At 43.9% G+C, this 21,294-nt stretch overlaps 3 protein-coding genes across 3 annotated transcripts; 2 read left to right on the top strand and 1 right to left on the bottom strand.

Moving 5' to 3' along the window:
• Nucleotides 1-3,331: 3,331 nt before the first annotated feature.
• Nucleotides 3,332-4,210, top strand: LOC130205698 (proteinase-activated receptor 3). The gene has a single exon (XM_056433193.1). It carries the CDS (start codon nucleotides 3,332-3,334, stop codon nucleotides 4,208-4,210), a length of 879 nt encoding a protein of 292 aa, XP_056289168.1.
• Nucleotides 4,211-6,045: 1,835 nt separating this feature from the next.
• LOC130205240 (zinc finger protein 436) lies at nucleotides 6,046-10,166 on the bottom strand. The gene is made up of 2 exons (XM_056432474.1): nucleotides 9,867-10,166; nucleotides 6,046-8,784 (listed from the first exon to the last, which is right to left on the bottom strand). Exons 1-2 carry the CDS (start codon nucleotides 10,063-10,065, stop codon nucleotides 7,169-7,171), a joined length of 1,815 nt encoding a protein of 604 aa, XP_056288449.1. The 5' UTR covers nucleotides 10,066-10,166; the 3' UTR covers nucleotides 6,046-7,168.
• Nucleotides 10,167-10,287: 121 nt separating this feature from the next.
• Nucleotides 10,288-21,294, top strand: LOC130205239 (PH and SEC7 domain-containing protein 4). Its single transcript, XM_056432473.1, has 18 exons — nucleotides 10,288-10,496; nucleotides 11,178-11,360; nucleotides 11,475-11,566; nucleotides 13,801-14,498; nucleotides 14,820-14,901; nucleotides 15,082-15,394; nucleotides 15,536-16,522; nucleotides 17,222-17,302; nucleotides 17,394-17,506; nucleotides 17,596-17,654; nucleotides 17,755-17,844; nucleotides 17,938-17,981; nucleotides 18,072-18,244; nucleotides 18,913-18,983; nucleotides 19,085-19,230; nucleotides 19,316-19,460; nucleotides 20,193-20,339; nucleotides 20,418-21,294. Exons 4-18 carry the CDS (start codon nucleotides 13,965-13,967, stop codon nucleotides 20,703-20,705), a joined length of 3,273 nt encoding a protein of 1,090 aa, XP_056288448.1. The 5' UTR covers nucleotides 10,288-10,496; nucleotides 11,178-11,360; nucleotides 11,475-11,566; nucleotides 13,801-13,964; the 3' UTR covers nucleotides 20,706-21,294.

Below are 21,294 nucleotides of genomic sequence, written 5' to 3'. Positions count from 1 at the left end.
ATCTATATTAGGAACTGTGTTGCATTAAACAATGCAAAGATTAAGTGACAAATTATTTCTGTGCACATATATACATGAATATTAAACTTCCTGTGGTCACTACTGTCGCTAACATATCCAGGTTTATTTATTTATTATTTATATTGATTAATGAATGTTCTTCTAACGTACCCTGCTATGTCTTTGCATTATAGAACACCTTTAAATATGAATATATATCACTGGCTTGTATTTTGACTTTCATTTGAAGCACTTCCGTTCTATTGTTTTTGGTTTCAGACGACAGAAATGGAATACAGAAGTGGTTTTCCGTTTTTCCGTTTTTGGTTTCAAACGGAAAATGAAGAAACCACGTTATTTCCTTATTCCGTATTTGGAATGAAAAGAAAAAACAAACAATCAAAACGTTTTGATCGTTTGTTTTTTCAACATTGACAAATGACAATAGACAATAGTTGGATTAAAAGAATAAACATTTATATACATGTTTATTATACATGACCTGTTGCTCTGAGCTAAAGAAGGTCATGACCTGTAGCTCTGAACTAAAGAAGGTCTTGAGCTGCTAATGTAAATGTGTTAGTGTAACCAAGGGAACCCAATCGCCCTGTTGCTCAGTTTTACAGGAACAGCAAACTACCTCAATTGTTATTTATATAATCAGAATCAGCTTTAAGTGTGTACAAATAATATGACTATTATAAACTATGTGAGACATCTGAGAAGTATGCATGTTTGTGTGTGTGTGTGTGTGTTTCCGCTCTGATGCAGAATTTAACAAATCTGTGAGAATCTTACAGGAGGGAGCCATAACTTCTTCCTTGTAGGAGGGAGACACAACTCCCGTGCACCTGACACCAATACTAACACGCTCAGAGACCGACACACAAAGGTAAACAAACCTGGGTCAAGTTTCATCAGTGGGCTAGTCAAGCCATTCAAACAGCCTGACACACACACAACCCACTGTAACACCACAACACAACATACACAACCTGCAGTGCACTGATGAAGAAGTGATTAAATATGAAATAGTCAAAAGGCCTTCATAGCAACATGTTCATATCATGTAATACTTTGAACTTTGTAAACATTGATTTGCGATGTTAATAAACTACTGTATTAAATACTGTACTTTTTTCTCGACTACATTCGTTAGACAACTTTAGTCACTATACTTTTCAGATTCAGATCTAAGAATACAACATGTTATCAACAAATACATTATGATAATATGATATTAGTAAGACTTTATTTATCCCAGTGAACATGTCATATTTCTATTGATTAATTATTCGATGACCATAATACAATAATGTATAGCATACATCAATCTGAAGTGGCCTATTCTGCTAAATGAGGACTTTTACTCTTCAAAGTTCAAGTTTTTTATTTGCCATTTGTGCCGAGACCAACAGTCCAGACACGTTGGAGTTGTTTTGCAGGGCTCTCTGAGTCAACAGAGGTACAAACAGACTATAATAATAAGAACAAATATAAAAACACACTGTACATAAGGTGGTAGGATATACAGTATTAGGTACAGTTAAAAACAAACAGGTTATCAACATAAAAAAGGAGATGGCAGAGGTTAATAAATAAATAGGCTAGTGCTGAGTGCTGGTACATTGAGATCCTTTTACTTTTGTACTTGTATATGACATTTACTTATAACAGAGTATTTGTGGTACGGCTACTTTAAAGTGAAAGTTCTGACTTCAGCCTCCGACAATGCTTTTTAAAGTTGGTCAAAGGTCATCTGAGAGGTCATTCAATAAGCCTCAAAACTAACACCACCTAACAAGCTTAGACCCAGAAATAAACACAATTAAATACATACTGTGAGTGTGAATCGCGGTGCGGGGAGTCTGTCGCTCTCGGTAGAGACACATGTCCCTGTTCGGCTTGTTGGGTGCAGCACAAACCCATCTACGGAGTCACACCTTGAAACATGTCAGCCTCACGTAACATATTACACATCGTTACACTGACTTGAATCAGAAGTGATTTTCTGGATTGTTGCATCAGTTGTTTACTGACGATTTTCCGTCAGGCGCCATCGGTTTGTTGCATCATTGCCAATCGGTGTGAATGGATGATGTCTTGCCACAACAAGTACGCCACACAAACCTGTTTTTATATTTCACAGCTCTGTCCCCCAACTCACCTTCACCCCCCACCCCCCCCGACTCATCCTAATCCTTATTTCATGATTATTTTATGATTTTATTTGAAATGTGTGATGGATCTACGCAGGGCCAAACAAGACATCGTAGCATCGAGGGAAAGTCCTCAGCTCCCACGCCCTCGTCTGATTGGATGATCAGGATCCCTGAAGTGTTGGGTCATCTTCCAAAAGATGTTTTCCATATAGTTTTAGGTAAGGGCTCTGTATTTGCTCACACTGGGGCAAACATACACAGGAGTCAGAAGGACTACGTGGAGAGAGGGGATTCCAGTCACTGTAGGAAGGTGCTGCAGCATCCTATTGAACGGGTGAGTGTTCTTTCTACTCCTGACCTCTAAATTAAAATACTGCAATTGTACATCCACGGCTTGTGTCTTGAGAGAGTTCTTCATCCTCAGAGCTGTGTCTTTTACTGTGGTAACTTTCTGCAGACTTTATTAGATGTGTTACATTTCCTGCAAGAGACAAGCATCTCTCTGTGTAGTCCGGTTACACATTTGCTTAGACACAGAGAAAGTGAAATGAGCCGCCTGTTGACATGGTGGAAAAATAGAGGAAGACATGCAAACAGTTGTGTGAGCCTTTTCATAAACTCTCGACATACTGCCATTTAATTGTCTGTGGAAATTAAATCTGCAGTCAGTGTGACAGTGAGACCGTGAGACACAGACAGTTGAGGGAACATCAGCTCATTACATGACTAAGTGCCAGTTTCTTATGTACGAGACCACTTTCTGTGTGTTGGTTTGTTTGCCAAGTTCAATAACGGCATGATAAATAAAATATTAAAGTATTTGAGGCAGACTTGTTCGATGTAACAGTGTTGTATGTTTTATTTTGCTCTTTTTGATCGAGTGCATGAGCTGACAACATATGCATTTTTCTTTATTACTCTTAGCAAGTGACGTGCCGCAGACTTAATTTTTGTTTCACTGTGGGTAGCATCACAGTTTTGCTTGAACAGTGAGGAGGGTTTTCCTTTTTTTTTTTTTACAGAGGCTATTTTGGGGAAGTATATTTCTTAAATAGAATTGTACTTTTAAAATTAGACATGTATAGTTCACCACTGTCTCTGCAGTGAATCAAGGAGTGTGCTTGTTCCGTTTCTCTGACAGCTCTTCGTTCCTCCTGCTATGTCCTCTGATGGAGGTTTTATACAGCAACTCCTCCCTGCTCGTCGTTGCTCACAGACCCCCCAACCACACCGTTGCCGAGTGGACCGTGTATGAGCAATGCAAAGACATGCCCGCTGCTATCATTTGGTACCTGGGCCTGCAGTTCATCAACATGTTCCTGGGCATCCCAGCCAACATCATGGTGCTGTGGCTCATCCACAGGAACAAGGGGGACTCCACCACCTCAGATATCTTCATCTCCCATCTAGCCATTTTAGACGTTTTCTTCTGTCTCACCCCTCCGCTTGAGCTGGCCAACATAGTCTTCCTCACCACCAGCAGCACCTGGTACGTACTGCGCTTCTTTTACGGCATCAAAGACTCCTCGCCTCTCCTCCTCTCCTGCATCTGCCTGGACCGCTACATGGCCGTGGTCCACCCCATCATCTTCACCGACCTCAAGGACCGCAATCACAGAGCAGTCCTGACCATCGTCGTCTGGCTGATCACTCTGGCGTACGCCGCCGCCAAATGCGTGGGCAACATTGCCAACTTCGGCAGGGTCTTCACGGCGATGATCCTGGCGGCGTTCGCCTTCATGCTGTTCTGCAACATTTCGATCCTCTGTGCGCTGAGGAAGTCTGGACCCGGCAGAGACGAGATGCATCCTGTGAAGAAGAGAGCCTTCAAGATGGTCATCATCATCCTGGGTATCATAGTGTTCAACTACTTCCCGCCCGTCGCACTGTTCCCCTTCCAGCAGTACTTCTCTCCCGAAGTGTTTCAATGCTACATCCACTATGTCACGTTCGGCTTGATGGACTTCAGCAGCAGCATTCAGCCGATGCTCTATCTGTCCAAGGAGAAGCTCAACTGCTGCCAGAGAAGCACGACACAACTCAACTAGGGATACACGTTTGTTTCTATATATATATATACACATTACCGTTCAAAGGTTTGGGGTCACTTCGAAAAAGAGAAAAGAAACTTGGAAATGTCCTTATTTATTTATTTAAGAAAAGCAGTTTTTTTTCAATGAAGATAACATCAAATTAATTAGAAATACACTCTATACATCGTTAATGTGGTAAATGACTATTCTAGGTGGAAACGTCTGAATTTTAATTAAATATCTACATAGGTGTATATTATAGAGACCCATCTCCAGTGTTCTAATGGTACATTGTGTTTGCTCATCGCCTTAGAAGACTAATGGAGGGTTATGAAACCCCTTGTGCAATTATGTTAGCACAGCTGAAAACAGTTATGCTGGTGAGAGAAGCTATACAACTTTTTTGAGTTGTATCGCTTGTATATTCATGTTGCAAATCATTTGATAAATAAAGATGAGTTTTCAAGATAAACACCAAATTGTCTGGGTGACCCCACACTTTTGAATGGTAGTATATATGTTCTGTTGTTGTGAAACATAGGAGAATATATCCTGTTCTTGTTTGATCTGATTATTAAAAATATGTATTGTTGCACTGGTTTCCAACCTGTAGAATGGGTCCTCCAAGGATGGCTCAAAAAAGTTCTATAGTTAAGATTTATAGACTTCTCAAAATGATCTCTTTTACTCTAAAGTAGCGGTTAAAAAAAAAGACAAAACACTTCTCAGTTCCCTTGTGTTGCATGTAGCCGTGCTGATAGCCGGGGCGCCTCTTCAAGTTTAGACAATTAAACTACCGGTTGATCAATAGAAAATTAATCACAAACATTTTTATCTTTAAATATTTAGCATGAATTAGAAAAAGATTGTAAGTTCTATAGTTTTTAAAATTAAAGGATAATTTTATTTTTCACATTTTAGTAAATATTTAGGACTGGAAAAAATGGTTGATAGCATTCACCGCTACTCTTTTTATTACACAAAACAATTATTTAATGAATTGAAAACATTCTACACATTAATCTATAATGAAAATATGTTTTGCAGACCTGATACCAAATCTTTCCTGTGTCAATGCAATGGAGGTCAATGGAATTTTGTTATATTTAAAATATTAATTAAAATATTTATTTAACATATTCTAATTTGACAATAATTTCAGATAGGGATATTTCAATGTTTTGAGTCCAACGTATGAAATCAAATCCATCTCATTGCATTGAGTAAATAAAATAAAAAATAAAAAAATAAATAAATAAAAAGAGGGGGCAGCTGTAGCTCAGTGGGGTAAGAGGGTCGTCCTGCAACCCCAAGGTTGTCGGTTCGATCCCGGCTCTCCCCATTAGTTGTTGCAAGTCGAAGTGTCCTTGAGCAAGGCACTGAACCCCCAGTTGCTTCCTGGGCGCATCACTGCAGCCCACTGCTCCTTAATAACTAAGGATGGGTTAAATGCAGAGAACTAATTTCCCCTTGGGGATTAATAAAAGTATATATCATCATATCATCAAATCACTTTCACTTTGTCGACTAGTCGTACAAAGTATGACTATTTTACTAGTAAAATAACAAACCATATCTAAAAGCAAAACATTGCTGTAATTAATAAAAGCCATAAAGTTCCCTCAGCAGAAACTAAACCTTTGTGTGAAGTTATTAAGCTGCAGGTTTTATACTTTGCGGAATACAAGCTGGGAACATCTTGTAATATATACCGGCACTTCACTATACACTGTGTAGTATTCACTTTCCTGGTTGCATTAATGTTTACAAACGTATGTCTTTTACTTATGGGAATACAGAACATAAAAAAGGCCCACTAATACATAAAGAATAAATAAGCCATACAGAAATCAGTTGGTTAACTTTTCTCTTTAATTTAGTTACAGATAGTATACATTCAATTTACATTGCTGTGCAGGTATATCAACGAGTTGCACAACAAACAGTTGCCTCATCATAAAAATAACATTATACTTCTGTGTGTCGGTTGCAGATAATTCTCCATTAGAGATGCGTTTCCTGGACGGTGGACAACCTAAAACAAATCCTCAGACGTTCTTTGATATCAACATGGCTTACAAAACAATTATGAATTTAATATCGAAAGCTGCTCAATCAAAACAGAACATTTGAAGTAACATTAACTTCAGTAAAACTATTATATAAATACATTCATGTCAGCTCAGCGGCTCAGACTGCTGACTATAATAGTTAAAGCTATATACAACAATTTATTAATAATTTCTAATCGTCCTTTAGAAACCGTTTCTAACCCTCTGGCTACTACAACATGTATACATTGGTGTAGAAGCAGCATAACATTTTAGTTCTAAAACAATTATATTGTAATTGTATTTTTACAAAGAGGCAGGACTGTTGACAAATTTCATTTTCTCAACAGGGTTTTTCAAAGGTCAGGACCACAATAAAAACCTGGACCTGGGATTCAGTGTCTCGTGTCAGCAGTGCGGTTCAATGACTCATCGTCATCGCTCTGAATGACGTATATTACCAACATGTTGGTGACATGACGGTTCTTTTAGTTCCTGTCTTCTGTCTCTGGACACAGTGTTGAGACTACCTGATGGCTCAGTATTTGGATCTCCTATATCACAGCAAAGATAAGACAACAGTGTATCGCCCGGGACCACAAACACACAGGTTTGAGCTTGACAGCACAATATTCCTCTGCAACAGCAGCACAATAGAATAATCTGAACAGCTTTTCCTGGACGGTTCAAGCCCTGCACCCAACAGCCGCTCTGCATTAAAGAACGTTTGAGTAACAGATCAAAGCGCTTGAATGCTTATTAGACACCAAAATACACGACAGTTGACAATACCGCGCTGATGTCGGCTGTGAGACGCGCATCTGAAAAGGCGAGGAAATCGACCTTGAATTAAGATGATTTTGTAAAATCACACAACGCACTCACTGAGCTTGTGAATCGCTCATCTCCTTAGAACTCGGCTCTAACTTCCATCGGTGTCCGAAAGAGTCTCCGAGGCCGACGGGCGGCTCGTTTCGGCCTCGCTGGTGCTCCCGTCGCTGTGAGCCTTCTTGGCCGCGTGTGTCTTCAGGTGCTTCTTCAGGGAGGACTGGTCGGTGTAGGGCTTCCCACACTGGCTGCAGAGGTAGAACCTCTCTTTGGTGTGGACCAGCTCGTGTCTCTTCAGGTGACCCGACCTGCTGAAGCTCTTGCTGCAGTACGAGCAGCTGTACTCCTTCTCCCCCGTGTGAGTCCTCTGGTGCAGCTTGAGGCTGCTGGCCACCGTGAACTTCTTGCCGCACTCGGCGCAGCTGTACGGCCTCTCTCCCGTGTGCATCCGCATGTGGATGGTGAGGTGGCCCGTCTGGCTGAAGGTCTTCTGGCAGAGCTCGCAGCTGTAGGGCCTCTCTCCCGTGTGGATCCGGTAGTGTGTTTTGAGGTCACCCAAGCCGTTGAACCTCTTCCCGCACTGAGCGCAGCAGTAGGGCTTCTCCCCGGTGTGGATCCTCTCGTGTATTCGCAGGTTGCTCGCGTTGCTGAAGGTCTTGCTACACTCCTGGCAGCTGTACGGCCTCTCCCCCGTGTGCGTCCGCAGGTGAACTTTGAGCTGGTTGTGCTCATTGAAGCGCTTCCCGCAGTGCGAGCAGCAGTACGGCTTCTCTCCGGTGTGGACGCGTTTGTGTATCCTGAGCTGGCTGGGATGGGCGTACGTTTTAGCGCAGAGGTTGCAAACGTAGGGTCGCTCTCCTGTGTGGGTGCGCTTGTGGGACTTGAGGAGATCGGCCCGGCCGAAGCGCTTGCCGCAGTGGCTGCAGCCGTGGGCCTTTTCCCCGCTGTGCGTCTTGATGTGGACGTTGAGCGAGGCCGCCCGACTAAATGTTTTGGGACAGGTGGGGCAGCGCAAGAAGTTGTCACGAATCCCCAAAGACGGATCTGCGGGAACAGCAGCATTTCCCTCACGCACCACTACTTCTGGCACCACGACCTGGATGCTTGCTGCCTCGGGGTCCGCTTCCGATTCAGGGCAACATCTCAACGCATGCTTTGACTCTTGCTGAGAGTCATTGTTACCGTACTGCGACACCCCATCCTGCTCCTCTTCCTCCGTCTTAACGAACTGTCTATCCGGTATGCAAGTGTCAGAAACAACGGTGACTTGAATTTCATCGTCGCTGCCTCTGGGTTCTTCTTTGACGCCTGTAGATGGCGGCAGAGGTTCATATGCACCATGACTGAGAACACTGACCTCAGTGCTCTCATTTTTTACTGGCCTCATTGTCAGATTGGGAAGGGATACAGGCTGGGAGAGGTCAATGGCACCGCTTCCATCCAGCTCTGGCTCTGCTTTTACAGATATCAAGACTTGGGTGGACACGCATAACATTCCTGTGTCCGCACATGGCCGTTCTACCGTTTGATCAGTCTGCAGTAAAGATGAGGAGGATACCCGTTCCCTCATCTTGTCTTTTTGCCTTCTCCTGAAGCTCTTCTTGTCACTGCTGCATATGGACATCGTGAATCTGCCCTGAGTGGAGATGATGGGACAGCTGTTCAATTCTGAAGTCGAACGATTTTCTGTGCCATCTTGTTCACAAATATCTGTAAAAAGACAAAGTCATAATAATGAACCAACTAGTACAGACTGTGGAACGATAACCTAGGGGAATAACTGAATGACATTGTGGAAGCAAGCAACCAAACAGCCTGAACAAACTCAACTGACTTAAAGTGTGAAGTTGCATCAATATATGTTTTGTCTTCACTACCAGAGGGAATTATTTTATTATTTAGCTGCTAAAAGCTCCACTATGTTCATAGGCTAACTGTGCCCGTCTGGCGTCGCACAGTCCAGCGAGCTTAACAACGCTGTTTCTCTGGCTGAAGCAGCCGTCAATCGTAACTGAAACTGAGGTGGAGTAAAATAAATGACCTAAACGACACTAGAATGCTCCATAGAGCAGACAGGACAATGCGTTTTTAACATTAAGACCTTGATTACTGCAACTTCAACAATAGGATGCTTAAAGGCCCCCTGCTGAGTTTTGAGTTAACAATATAATATGTGTATTATGAATGCTGAACTAAACATGATGAATGTATTTGATAGCACAGATTATTCATGCAATGTTATGAAAAACAGTCTGGAACATAACCAACATTATAGCTGTTGTAATACTAAAGGCAGTGGGGCTGCTGTTTATATTTACGCCAACACCTATTGGTTTAAGTAGATGCTATTTAAGCTCAGACTCACAGTTTCATCTCAGCTATCTATGAATCAGTGAAGCTGCGTACACACATATTGTGGTTCACTGTAGAATCGCCTGTGTCGTGGTGCCATCATTAGTATGGGCAGTAATGTACTACAGTGAAGGAGAGTACTGCATATCCAGGCTGATTTATTACTTCAAAACACGTTTGCACGGTCCTGTTTTGCAGCCACTGCTTTGTTTACGTCTGCTTGCTTGTTTTTTCTGCCTCTAACGCTGCGTTACGAATTTACGCAGAATTTCACTGTCGCTTTGCCGCCTTTTATTGATGTCTCGGGACTGGAGACACACACAGGCACAATGTTCTGACGATGCAGATGAACAAGAGGCTCGGAGCTACACGCTGCACTGCCGCGACGCACACACAAACAAATACTCACACACACATGCACCGAGTGGAGACACACGTACCTCCTGCAGCAGACTCGGGGCTCTTCTGTGCAAACAGCAGCTGCTTTAGGCCCTCGTTTTCGGACTCGATCCTCTGGATTGTGCCCTGGTACTCGGACAGGGTCCGGTCCACCGAGTCCAGGATGTCGCTCACTGTGGCCTTAAATATCTCATTCAGAGAGGACTCCAGGAAGAGCTTCAGTTCACTACACTTCGCCATGTTGGACCGAGCAGCTGCGGACGACTCGCCAGATGGTTTGTACACGATTGAAAGTATCGGTGGCGGTGGTGGGGGTGAAGTGGGTGTCTGCGACTGCGATGCCGTGTGCGGAACAAACAAAGCAGAGACCGTCGCACGAAAGTGACGTCGAGATGATAATTGGTTTCACTAACACGTGCTGCAGCGCCCCCGCTGGTGTGGAGGGGAATCGTCAGATTAGCCCCGGCCCTAGCTAACGTCATTGTGATATTGTGTACACAAATAACCACGATGATAAATGGTGTTTATATAAGAAGAAGAGCTGCACAACTACAGCAGCATCACTGGGCCATCACTAATACTACTAGCACCACGACTACCACTACTACAACCACTAGCTAGCAACTAACTCACTCCAACTGCAAGGATGCTCACATAGATGCTAACGCTAGGTAATGCTAACGTTTTAATACGAACTGTGATGTTATTGACAATGTTTCCTTAGGTTACATAAGAGACACTGCTAATCACGGAACGCTAACTCTAACTTGATACGAATATCACTTATGTAACGTTGTAATGTTAGTAACGTGGCTTATCTTCGTGTAATGTGTGTTAGTATGATTTACGTTAACTTGACGCCAGAGTGCATCTTCTCATAAATAGTAATGTATCGACTTCTCGCGTTAGTCACGTGAGTGAGTGATGATTGCTAATTGTGCAAATACTCAGTGTTTACACCAATTAAGTAACAGTAAATACTCATAATTGGTCCATTAAAAAGATGCAATCTATTTAGTCGTCTTATTGTTGGGAAGCCTAACAACATAAACTCATGTCTGTGTTAAACAGGCTTTTCTGCTCACAGCCAGAAACCAGAGCACATCTAATGACTTAGCGTTAGGTATCATGAACAGGAACACCTTCTGGTTGTACAACATGATTCCTAGAGGTCGTTTGCAGGAATGAAGCTGCGCCACTCCCCTCCCCTCACCTGGCCTGTGCTCGCATGCCTTCAGGCTTGTGGGCGTGGACTGAGGACTCTCAGGTGTCTCTGAGCGCCTGCCAATCACAATGTGTCTTGTCTTTCTTCCTCTTACAACTCACATTCTCCCTATCTTTTTCTTCTACAGCCGAACCTGCTGGGAGAGGAACAGGACAGAGGGAGACTGACGTCTGATCTTGATCTTTACAAAATGGACAGGAAGCCTGAAGAAGAAGAAGGGGGAGGACCTGGCTCAGACTAGGACTTGTGACTTGCAGGCATCGTTATGCGACACCACAGACAGAGGCTGCTCGGCTTAAACAGGACGGATGTGAGGCTTGTTTGTTGTGCGTAGAAGGTTCAGGCTCAATCAACTGAGGGTTATTTGTATGCTGGGGGAATATGTCTGTGAAGGTGCAGCACTTTGACAGCGATATTTTCCCAGTCTAAAGCAGCAGTGTGCCTGTCCTTCCCACAAGACTTTAAACCTCACAAGCTGCCTGATCATATGATGTTGCTGTAAAGACCCTGGAGTGGGTAAGTCACGTTTCACAGTTGAAAAGAATTCTACTAATGAGATTTTTTATTTGCAGCTCTTTAATGTTTGAAAATGTTCATGTCTTTGCCATGTTCGCTAGTGGTAATGAATGACAGAGTGTTTATCCTTCTTTAGAGACATTCTATTATTATACTTACACACATTTATAATACATTTCTCAGCTTTCTATTTACCGAGGGTGGCTGTGTTCCTCTTTTTATTTAAAAATATACTTTGACTTCTTCTTTAATATTTTGTCAATCATCTTCTCCCGCCTGTGATGTGTTGTGTACACTTCCCATGCATTGTACACAACTTCTCCTGGTGTTCTCCGCTTAGGGCATACTGCAGTTTGTTTGAGTAACGTCCTGATTATTTTTTCTTCTATTTAGTTAAATTAATCTCAAAATCCCTGCAGATATCTGAGCATTTCTTCACAGTGTTGCCAAAGATAGCGTCCCAGACAGATAATTAAATGTGTTATCATGTGAAACACAAAATGTTATCAGAGTGCAGCAATCAGTATTGTATATACAGGACTGTCTCAGAAAATTAGAATATTGTGATAAAGTTCTTTATTTTCTGTAATGCAATTAAAAAAACAAAAATGTCATGCATTCTGGATTCATTACAAATCAACTGAAATATTGCAAGCCTTTTATTCTTTTAATATTGCTGATTATGGCTTACAGTTTAAGAAAACTCTAAAATCCTATCTCATAAAATTTGAATATTTCCTCAGACCAAGTAAAAAAAAAGATTTATAACAGCAAAACAAAATCAAACATTTGAAAATGTGTTTCCAGGTGTTTCGAGTTAATTAGACGATTCAAGTAATTTGTTTAATACCCTACTAGTATACTTTTTCATGATATTCTAATATTTAGAGATAGGATATTTGAGTTTTCTTAAGCTGTAAGCCATAATCAGCAATATTAAAAGAATAAAAGGCTTGCAATATTTCAGTTGATTTGTAATGAATCCAGAATGCATGACATTTTTGTTTTTTTAATTGCATTACAGAAAATAAAGAACTTTATCACAATATTCTAATTTTCTGAGACAGTCCTGTATAGTCCACATTATTTTTAAATTCAGTTCATCAAACTCCGATTGTCACGAATTAAAGTCACAGATGACCATCTGTGTTAATCTTCATGTACTGTAGCACTTGTTGCACCCTGACAGGAACTGAGAAGTGAGCACCCACACAGGAAATGTGGTCAATGTCTGTCCCGGATGTTGGTAGCATGGCGTGAGTAGAATAATGAAGACAGGCTCAGAAGTAAAGGCATGAAAAAAAAGTTTGACAGAGAGAGAGCAAGATCAAATCAAAGATTACATTTGGCAGAAGCTGATAAGATATTAGGTGTGACATTTATCTTCGTCACCTGAATAAGCACATGACATTTGTTCCCGTAGCTGGCCTTTGCTTGTGTTGACAACAAGAAGTTTGTATCCTTTGCTCAGACTCACCGTGCAGCGTAGCGATAAAATGATAAACACAGGACGCAGGCAGTTAAACTGCTCACCCGAAACATCCCCGCAACCCCCCCCCCCCCCCCCGTCCATAATCCGCAGCACACACCTCTATCTCTCTCGCTCACTTGCTCGGCTGATTGACTGTCTCTGTGGTCAGGAAGTACAAACTGGCTTTTGTGACATTTCACTAAAAGTCTGTGGCACTGCACACCTGCAGAGCCACAGCAAGAACGTCTAAACAGTTGAACAATTAGCATTGCGGGCTAGAAAATAAGACAAAACCCTTCTCCAGATTGGATTATGTTGACATACAAGTGGTGAGTGTTTTTGTGCCATCAGGGCTGCTAATAGTTTTAAGTCAATTTTGTTTTTGCTCGGAGGTTCTTGTGTAATTTAAAATGCTGTCCTCAGTAGTTTTAAATGTACAATTTCTCACAGATGAATAGAAAAAAAGTAGAGCCAAAGGCAACCCATGATTCATCACTATTCCTCAACAACCAAATACAGTATAGTTGAGTCTTATGAATGGCCTTTTTGTCTCTCAGCAAATCAGATGGTCCTCCCCGAGGTTCCCCAACACATTTGTATTTTTTTGTTCATGAAGAATCTATTCATCAGAATCCTTTTGAGTTTGTTGTTGCATGATGGTACGATTCCCACAATGTTTGGGATGAATTTCTCTTGCTGCTTCAGATGGGAGTGAAGTAAAATATCTTTGAACCTCAACACTTATCCCTCTCTCTCTTAACAGATCAGAGAATGGCGCCATCGGAGGTTGTAACATTCTTCAGGAATTCAGACTTTTGGGATCCTACAGAATGATCATTCTTCGTACGGCCGAGCAGGACGTTTTGTAACGACAGCATCTTTCACCAAAACCCACAAACACCCCAACAACGGAACTGACTGAGATACATGCTAATGGAGGAGGAAAACGTGTGCTCCACCCAACCAGATGTCACAGATTCAGTCCTCCAGCAGCCTCAACAAGACTCATGGACGTCCATGGACCACCAGTACGTGAATGGAGAGGAGGAGACCATCGCGTGGGGCGACACAGAGGTTCAGATGAACCGGGCACACGGGACGGATCAACTCGGTCTGTTCCTCGAGGCAGGCCGAGAGAGCCCCGAGGAGGCGGAACAGTGGGAGCAGATCGTGTGGCCGGCGCACCCCGTGACCTGTGCCGGCGCGCCGCTTTCCTTCGCCACCGTGCAGTGGGACATGCCCGATCCCTCGGCAGCGACACCTTCATTCAGGGCTGACGGCGGCGTGGCCAATGAGCCGAGCTCCGGCGGCTCAGAGAGTCTCGGCACCGCTTCCCCCTCACTTCACCAGTCTCAACGCGTCAATGCTGATCTTTTCATACGGCAGGGCAGAGTGGACAGAGATGAGGTTGATTCTCGGTTTCTCAACTTCCATCGAGAGCGGACAGGAAACGGCTCAGAGGTATGTACTGTGTGTGAGCGGAGATACAAAGCGAGGTGTGATGTCGTTTTGTTATTTCGAGTTTCGTCTCTTTCAGTGCGGTCTCTGTGCCTGAGCACCTTCAGATTTCCTGTGTCATTAACCCGTTCTTCACTGAGCGCTGACTCAGAAGAGACTTGGTTGGGGTTACTGTAGTAGGTTGAGCAGCGGTGGGAGGAATACAGTGGACGTAATGTGGGTCAGATGAGAATCAGAGGGCAGCTTCTTGCTCGTGAACTCGCTGGCAATCACAAGCTTTCTTGCACAACTCATATTCATGATCAACTGTGTTGCAATTTCCAGCCATGTGACGCTGCAGATGTGCAAGAGCCGCCGACACAGGAAAGAGAAGATTCAACACACGAGCTGTTGGGAAGTAATAACGGTATGTATACAACTTGAATTAGTTGTTGAGCAAATGTTTTTTCTTTAGTGGCTCAGTTTGACAACTCGTACGATCATGATTCTCAGTTTCTTGTGGCCGTCTCATTTTTATTAGAAAATAGTACAGGTTTGAACTGCAAAACTGTGACGTGTACCTTCTTCTTTTTCAAAAACCATCCAGGCATCCCACTGAGGGCCGACTCAAAAGAACAAGAGGAGGGATGCTCGGGAACCTCATATCCTGTTGAAACTGTGGTCTTAATCAACATTCTTGAAGGGAATGACATCTCAGAAGTTGAAGTGGACAGTTGTGTCGATTCGAAGCTAGAAGAGGAACAAGTGGAACCCGGCGTTCTGCTGACTGGACAGGGAGACTCTTCAGCGAACGGTGTTGAGGACGAGGAAGAAGGCGAGGAAGACGAAGAGAAGCAGATAAACGAGTCCTGTACTGAAGAAAGTGAAGATGCAAAAGATGTCCGTTGTCTGAGTAATGTGTGAGTATCATGGACTTAACTTTAGAAAGGGGAACAGGAAGTATGTATCAACCCGAAATGCTTTCGGTATCTTAATCATGACGCAGTATTATGTGCTAATATAACATTAACTGGAATCGATATTTCATCCGCATATTGTAGGGAGTTTCCTGCTGAGCAAACTGATGGTACTGGACCGACTGTAAGCCCAGACGAGCTGATTGATCGGAAGCACTCAGAGCTCCTGGAGGAAAGGCAACACTCAGGGCCTGAAGAGGCCATCGCGCTACTCCAACGGTTCCATGAAGATCCCAACGGTCAGACTGCAGAGCCAGATATGTCTGAAGATGTAGACCATGAACAGTCGGATGCTGCGGACGACCACGAAGAACCGTGGATTAAGGCGGCAGACAACACAGAGAGGATAGAAAACTCACCAGAGATAATCGAGCTGACGGAAGAACCGAAGGAGACGAGTCGTTTAGAGGAACGACATTGCGGCCGGGTCGATCTTTCCCTGCAGCCTCAACGAGCCGAGTCCGAGCGGCTCGAGATGACCGGCGAGTCAAAGCAGATCCAAGCGGAGGTGTCGCGGGACTCCGACCGGCGAGGGAAGTCCCAGCGCCCGAAACAGCCACCGGAGATGGAACTGCCGGAGGAGTCCACCCGACGTGAGGCGGCCGCCCTGCCGGAGGACTCCACTCAGTCAGAGCTGACAGCTTCTGCCGGAGTGGCGGAGCGGCGAGAACAGACGGAGCCGTCGGAGCAGAATGAGCAGATGCCGCAAACGAGCGACTCGTCTCAGCCGGCGCTCTCTGGGCAGCTTGCGCAGCCGGAGACGGATGAGTCCGAAGCAACGGAGCATCTGTCTCCCGAGCCCGAGGTCACGCGGCAGACAGCGCGGGCCGAGTTCAACCAGGTGGACAAACAGGCTGAGACGTCCCATCGGGGCGAAGAAGCGGGAGATGCTGAGGACGGCTCCGTGCGAACAACCGTCGCAAATGAAGAGCGACCCGAATCCCCCGAGACGGCAGCGCCTCAGATGAACGGAGACGCGGTGACCAGAGAGATGGCCCGGCGCCTCGCGGAACGGCTGTACGGGTTGGACGGCATCCAACGCGCGGACGTGGTGAAGCACTTAGACAAAGAGTAAGCACATATTATTTATTTTTCATATCGTCCTTTTCTTTCTATCTTGATTGTGTCGATGATGTTATGAAGTTCACAACTTTAAATAGTAACTTAACCCCAAGTTGAAGCGCTCCCACTGGTTGCTGATGATGTCATTTGGTCGTGGTCATCATGAAACTTTTGATTCATCTTTAGATTAGTTATTATAAAATATAACCCTTTTCCTGGTGACCGGTCACATTATACTACATTTATACCGTTATTTATTTATGACGGCTTGAGTTCAGTGGAATAAATCTTGAGTTGTCGTCATCAGAAGCCATCTTTTAAAAAAACATCCAGAGCCAAAGGGGAGAAGAGCGGGTCGTCCTTTTCGTCCCAAGGATGCCGATCTGATCCCTTGATCCTCCTGTCGGCCTGCCGTAGTGCCCTTGAGCAACAAACAGAAACCCAAGTGAATGTTGGGTCAATGAGATGCAAAACTGTAAAGCGTTTTGTCCGGCAAGGTCCAAAGTAAATACAGTCGATCTACCGTTCACGCCTTCCTCCTTTACCTCCAGTTTAGATTATATGCCGGCAATTATCATCCCTGAAAAATAAAGTTAAAGTTACATTATTTGTTTTCTCTTCCGACCCCGAAAAAAAGGCTTCGGACTGATTCATTGTTAAGAAATAAAGTCATAACTCTGACACCGAATGTGCTTTGTTTCTGTTTAGTAACGACTTCAGTCGAGCTGTCGGGGAGGAATACCTGAAACTATTTGACTTCACCGGGGAAACGCTGGATTTTGCCGTGAGGTGAGAACTTCAGAGGCGCAACTCCGATTCTAAAGCACTGACATGTCTCACAAAACACGCCCAGAAAATATTTTCTCTCTCTCTCTCCCAGGTCTTTCCTGAAAGTGGTGGTACTGATCGGAGAAACCCAGGAGAGGGAGCGTGTGCTGCAGCATTTCGCCTGCCGCTTCCATCAGTGCAACCCCGACTCCTTTACCTCTTCAGGTGGGCTTCAGTGGCGGCTCACAGCAGCGAGTGCCCTCATGTGACAGATGCATGTGTCATTTCCCCTTTTTTCCCCCCTACATCCTCAGAGTCGGTGTTGGCACTCACATGTTCCCTGATGCTTCTCAACACTGACCTGCATGGACAGGTGGGAAACCTTTATGACATCTTAAGTTCTGTTCTGATGTGGCACCAGCTGGTCTGCGTGAGGCATTTAGTCAATCACACGCTTTGTGTGTTTTCAACAGAACGTAGGGAAATCAATGTCCTCGACTAAATTTGTGTCCAACCTCGATGGGATGAATGAAGGAGAAAACTTCAGCAAGGATCTCTTGAAGGTAATACTGATGTTTGTCTTTTTCTTTTAAAAAGCCAAGTCAAATGCTTTCGGGGGAAATTATTTCACTTTTCTCACCTTCACCTCCTTTCAGAGTCTCTACAACTCTATAAAGAGTGAGCCGCTGCAGTGGGCGATGTAAGTCCTAACGCATCGTCTGTTCTGCGTCATTCCTCACGTATATATCGCCTCAGACATACAGTAAGGGTCTGTCTCTGCATGTTAAAGTGACGAGGAGGAGCTGAAGAGCTCTGTGTTGGTGGACGAGGACGCAGCAGGAGATGCGCCGCTGCGCTCGAAGGCGAACCCCTTCCAGGACATTCCTCATGACAAAACGGCTTCTGTGGCCAAGCAGGGGTTCCTCCAGAGGAAGCTGCACGCCGACATCGACGGCAAGCGCAGTGAGTGACACGCAAACAAGCATCTTGTTTCTTCAGTCAGGAGTTAAAGGCACAATCAGTCATTTAGGTCATTTTACACACAAAAAACAACACACACGTTGGATAGTGAGTTGGATAGGGTTTGGTGCAGGGTGTTGAGGAACGTGACAGTGGAAACAATAAGGGCAGTAAAGTGTTTCACTCAACTGTTATCTTTAACGGCAAATACTTAGTTTGTTATGTAAAATTATTGTACATTTTATATATATTACGGATATTTCATAGACAAGAGCCATAACTCTGAGTTAAAATGACATGTGGCAGCTGTGTAGTGAAGTGTAATGTTTCTTTTAAATTATTTGTGTTTAGGTTTGCTTATATAATAATAATAATAATAATAGTAATTTGTATTATTATTATTATTTCAAGTAAATGCACTGAATATGCGCACACCACATCATGCTGTAAAGCATATTGTGTGGGTAACATAGTCAACAGCACAGTCAATTAAAGAAACAAAGAGATCGTAAACAGGTTCAACTATTTCGAGAGAGTTGAGACAACGCATCGGCAGCTTCAGCTCTTCCTGACTTGATTAATCCATTTTGACCATTTCTGGTCTTGTTGATCATTATTAACGGCATTTTTACCAAATCTTCACACACCTGCTGAATGTTTCTGTGTGGCAGCTCCGTGGGGAAAGAGAGGCTGGAAGACTTTCTATGGAGTGGTGAGGGGAATGGTCCTTTACCTGCAGAAGGTCAGTGGCTCATCCAAGGGGATTCTCAACAGCACGCCACGTCAATATTGGTGATTTGTCTCCCGTCAGTGTCGATAATGGAGTGTGTCTCTGTGCGTCAGGATGATTACAGGAGGGATCAGCCGCTTGACGAGGAAGTGGTGAGTTTGCATCACTCTCTGGCCGAGCAGGCGGCCGAATACACCAAGAAGCCACACGTCCTCCGTCTGCAGACGGCTGACTGGAGGGTTTTACTCTTTCAGGCCTCGTAAGTCACAGCGCTGTGCGTGTGTGTGTGTGTGTGTGTGTGTGTGTGTCGGACGGTCAGAGCCAATGTTTCCTCTTTCTCTCAGATCCAAAATGGAGATGCACTCATGGATCAGCCGCATCAACCTGGTCTCGGCTCTTCACTCCTCGCCTCCGTTCCCCGCCGCCGTCGGCTCTCAGAGGAGATTCTGCAGACCCATCCTCCCCTCAGCGCAGTCGGCTCAAACTCTGGTGCACACTCTCGCTGAAGTCATTTTGTGTATGAGTGTGTTATTTTCATAAGCAGATGAAAATATCACAGGTTGAATTCCTGGGAGATTTAATCAAACCCAGCTCCTTTTTTTCCACAGGCAAAGCCACCACTGTATTTTACCTGCTCCAAAGTTTTTTGTTTTTCATCGTACAAAATTCTAACTGAACCTGTTTTATGACATGTGTTATGAATCCAGCTTGTGCTTCCTTTAGCATGACCTTAAATACTTGTTGTACGATTCAACTTCAACTCCAAAGTCACATTTCATATTTACAGGCCATGGTATACATGTGCAGTTGTTTAAGTGAATTTCCTAAAATCGCAATTGTTTCCGATTTCCATTTGCAAACGATCGCTTTTATCCTTTTTTGTATTAATGTATACAATTGAATTTTTGCTGAACACTGCCCGCTGTGGCTTCATGTAGTCAGTACATTATATTATATTATACATACCAGCAACATCTGAGAGAAATAAAGTGAGCAACGGGGCATTTTTATCGCTGAATTGAATTCAACTTCCTTCCGACATGAATAAATAATTAGGACGCATCGTTCAGCTGATACACACCTGTACAGTAAACCGCTGCCGTGCTTCACCGGCTGTAGTACGACGGGGTTCGTGCTTTGTGTTGGTCCCTCAGCAGGATCTGCTTCACAGTGATTTGCATGACGCCTCTTATCTAACGTTCTGCTCTTGTTCCTGTGCAGGAGCGTCAGCTGCAGTCGTATGCAGGAACACTGCAGTCCTTCAAAGACGACTTATTGTACCTGCAGCAAAACATGCCCGAGGGCAAAAGAGCCAAAGCCAAGGAGCTGGAGGAGCATCGCGTCAAAGCGGAGTACCTGCAGCACGAGGTAACGTGTGTGTGTGTGTGTGTGTGTACAAGTGTAAAAGTCCCCATGAGTGATCCTCTGCCTGTTGAAACCCTGCAGATGTGTCGCTATGAGCTCTACATCCAGGGCCTGGAGGCCTGGAGGAGCGTGAAGACGACAGGCGGCAGCGCGTTGAGCGTCGCGGACCTGAAACAGTTTGATAAAGCAGTGTGTGGCGACTCTGTGGGGGAGGGAGACGAGGTCGCTGGCGGACTGAAGAAGTCCCACTCCAGCCCCTCTCTGGAGCTGGAGATGGTCGTTCCCACGGTGATCAAAGTCAAACGCAACATCTCAGAGAGACGGACTTATCGCAGGACCGTCATTCCTCGGTGGAATAAAGAGGTTTAAGCTGTTTTTTATGAGCTGCTGCTGTGAGCTGACCGCTCGATTAGTTGTGGAAGCACTGAGCAGAGAAGGAAAGATACACCAGCATTTATCTGAGGCTTTAGTAAGTTAGTATTTTGTTTTTATGCATTTTTTTTATCTTGTGCACTTTTATAAAATTTAACCTCAGGGAATCCCGAACCCTCAAGAAAGAAAGCGGGAACCTGATTAATTTGTCTGAGTGACTCAAAATGTCTGGAGCTAAGTTATTTAGTTTAGTTGTGTGAACTTTGTTCTTTAGTATTACTCAACAAGGTACGAATTTGCTTTTGTTTGTTCTTTTTACTTTGCGAAAGAATTGTCGCTTTTTAACATGTCCACCACTAGAGGGTGCTGTAGCATAGAACAACTGTAAGTGAATGGAGGGGAACAAGGTGTGTGTGTGTGTGTGTTTTTAAATAGCTGAATTGCACTTTTATTGTTTTTTAATATTGTGTACAATATGTTGATGACATTGTTACATATTGTTTTCAAATGAAGGGTTTGTTTCCAAAATGTCATGTATTATTTTTTCTCGTTCGGGAACAATAAAATGTTACTTCTGTTCATCTTT

This window comes from Pseudoliparis swirei, chromosome 15 (genome assembly GCF_029220125.1).
Source record: "Pseudoliparis swirei isolate HS2019 ecotype Mariana Trench chromosome 15, NWPU_hadal_v1, whole genome shotgun sequence".
NCBI classification, from domain to species: Eukaryota; Metazoa; Chordata; class Actinopteri; order Perciformes; family Liparidae; genus Pseudoliparis; species Pseudoliparis swirei.
The sequence above is the reverse complement of the archived record's forward strand: the minus strand, read 5'-3'. Positions and strand labels throughout refer to the sequence as shown.

Coding starts and splice junctions, on each gene's coding strand:
- LOC130205698 (XM_056433193.1), top strand. CDS start 3,332: ATGGAGGTTTTATACAGCAACTCCTCCCTGCTCGTCGTTGCTCACAGA.
- LOC130205240 (XM_056432474.1), bottom strand. CDS start 10,065: ATGGCGAAGTGTAGTGAACTGAAGCTCTTCCTGGAGTCCTCTCTGAAT. Junction 8,785..9,866: donor CCCCGAGTCTGCTGCAGGAG/GTACGTGTGTCT, acceptor GTCTTTTTACAG/ATATTTGTGAACAAGATGGC.
- LOC130205239 (XM_056432473.1), top strand. CDS start 13,965: ATGCTAATGGAGGAGGAAAACGTGTGCTCCACCCAACCAGATGTCACA. Junction 14,902..15,081: donor GCTGTTGGGAAGTAATAACG/GTATGTATACAA, acceptor AAAACCATCCAG/GCATCCCACTGAGGGCCGAC. Junction 18,984..19,084: donor TGGTCCTTTACCTGCAGAAG/GTCAGTGGCTCA, acceptor TCTGTGCGTCAG/GATGATTACAGGAGGGATCA.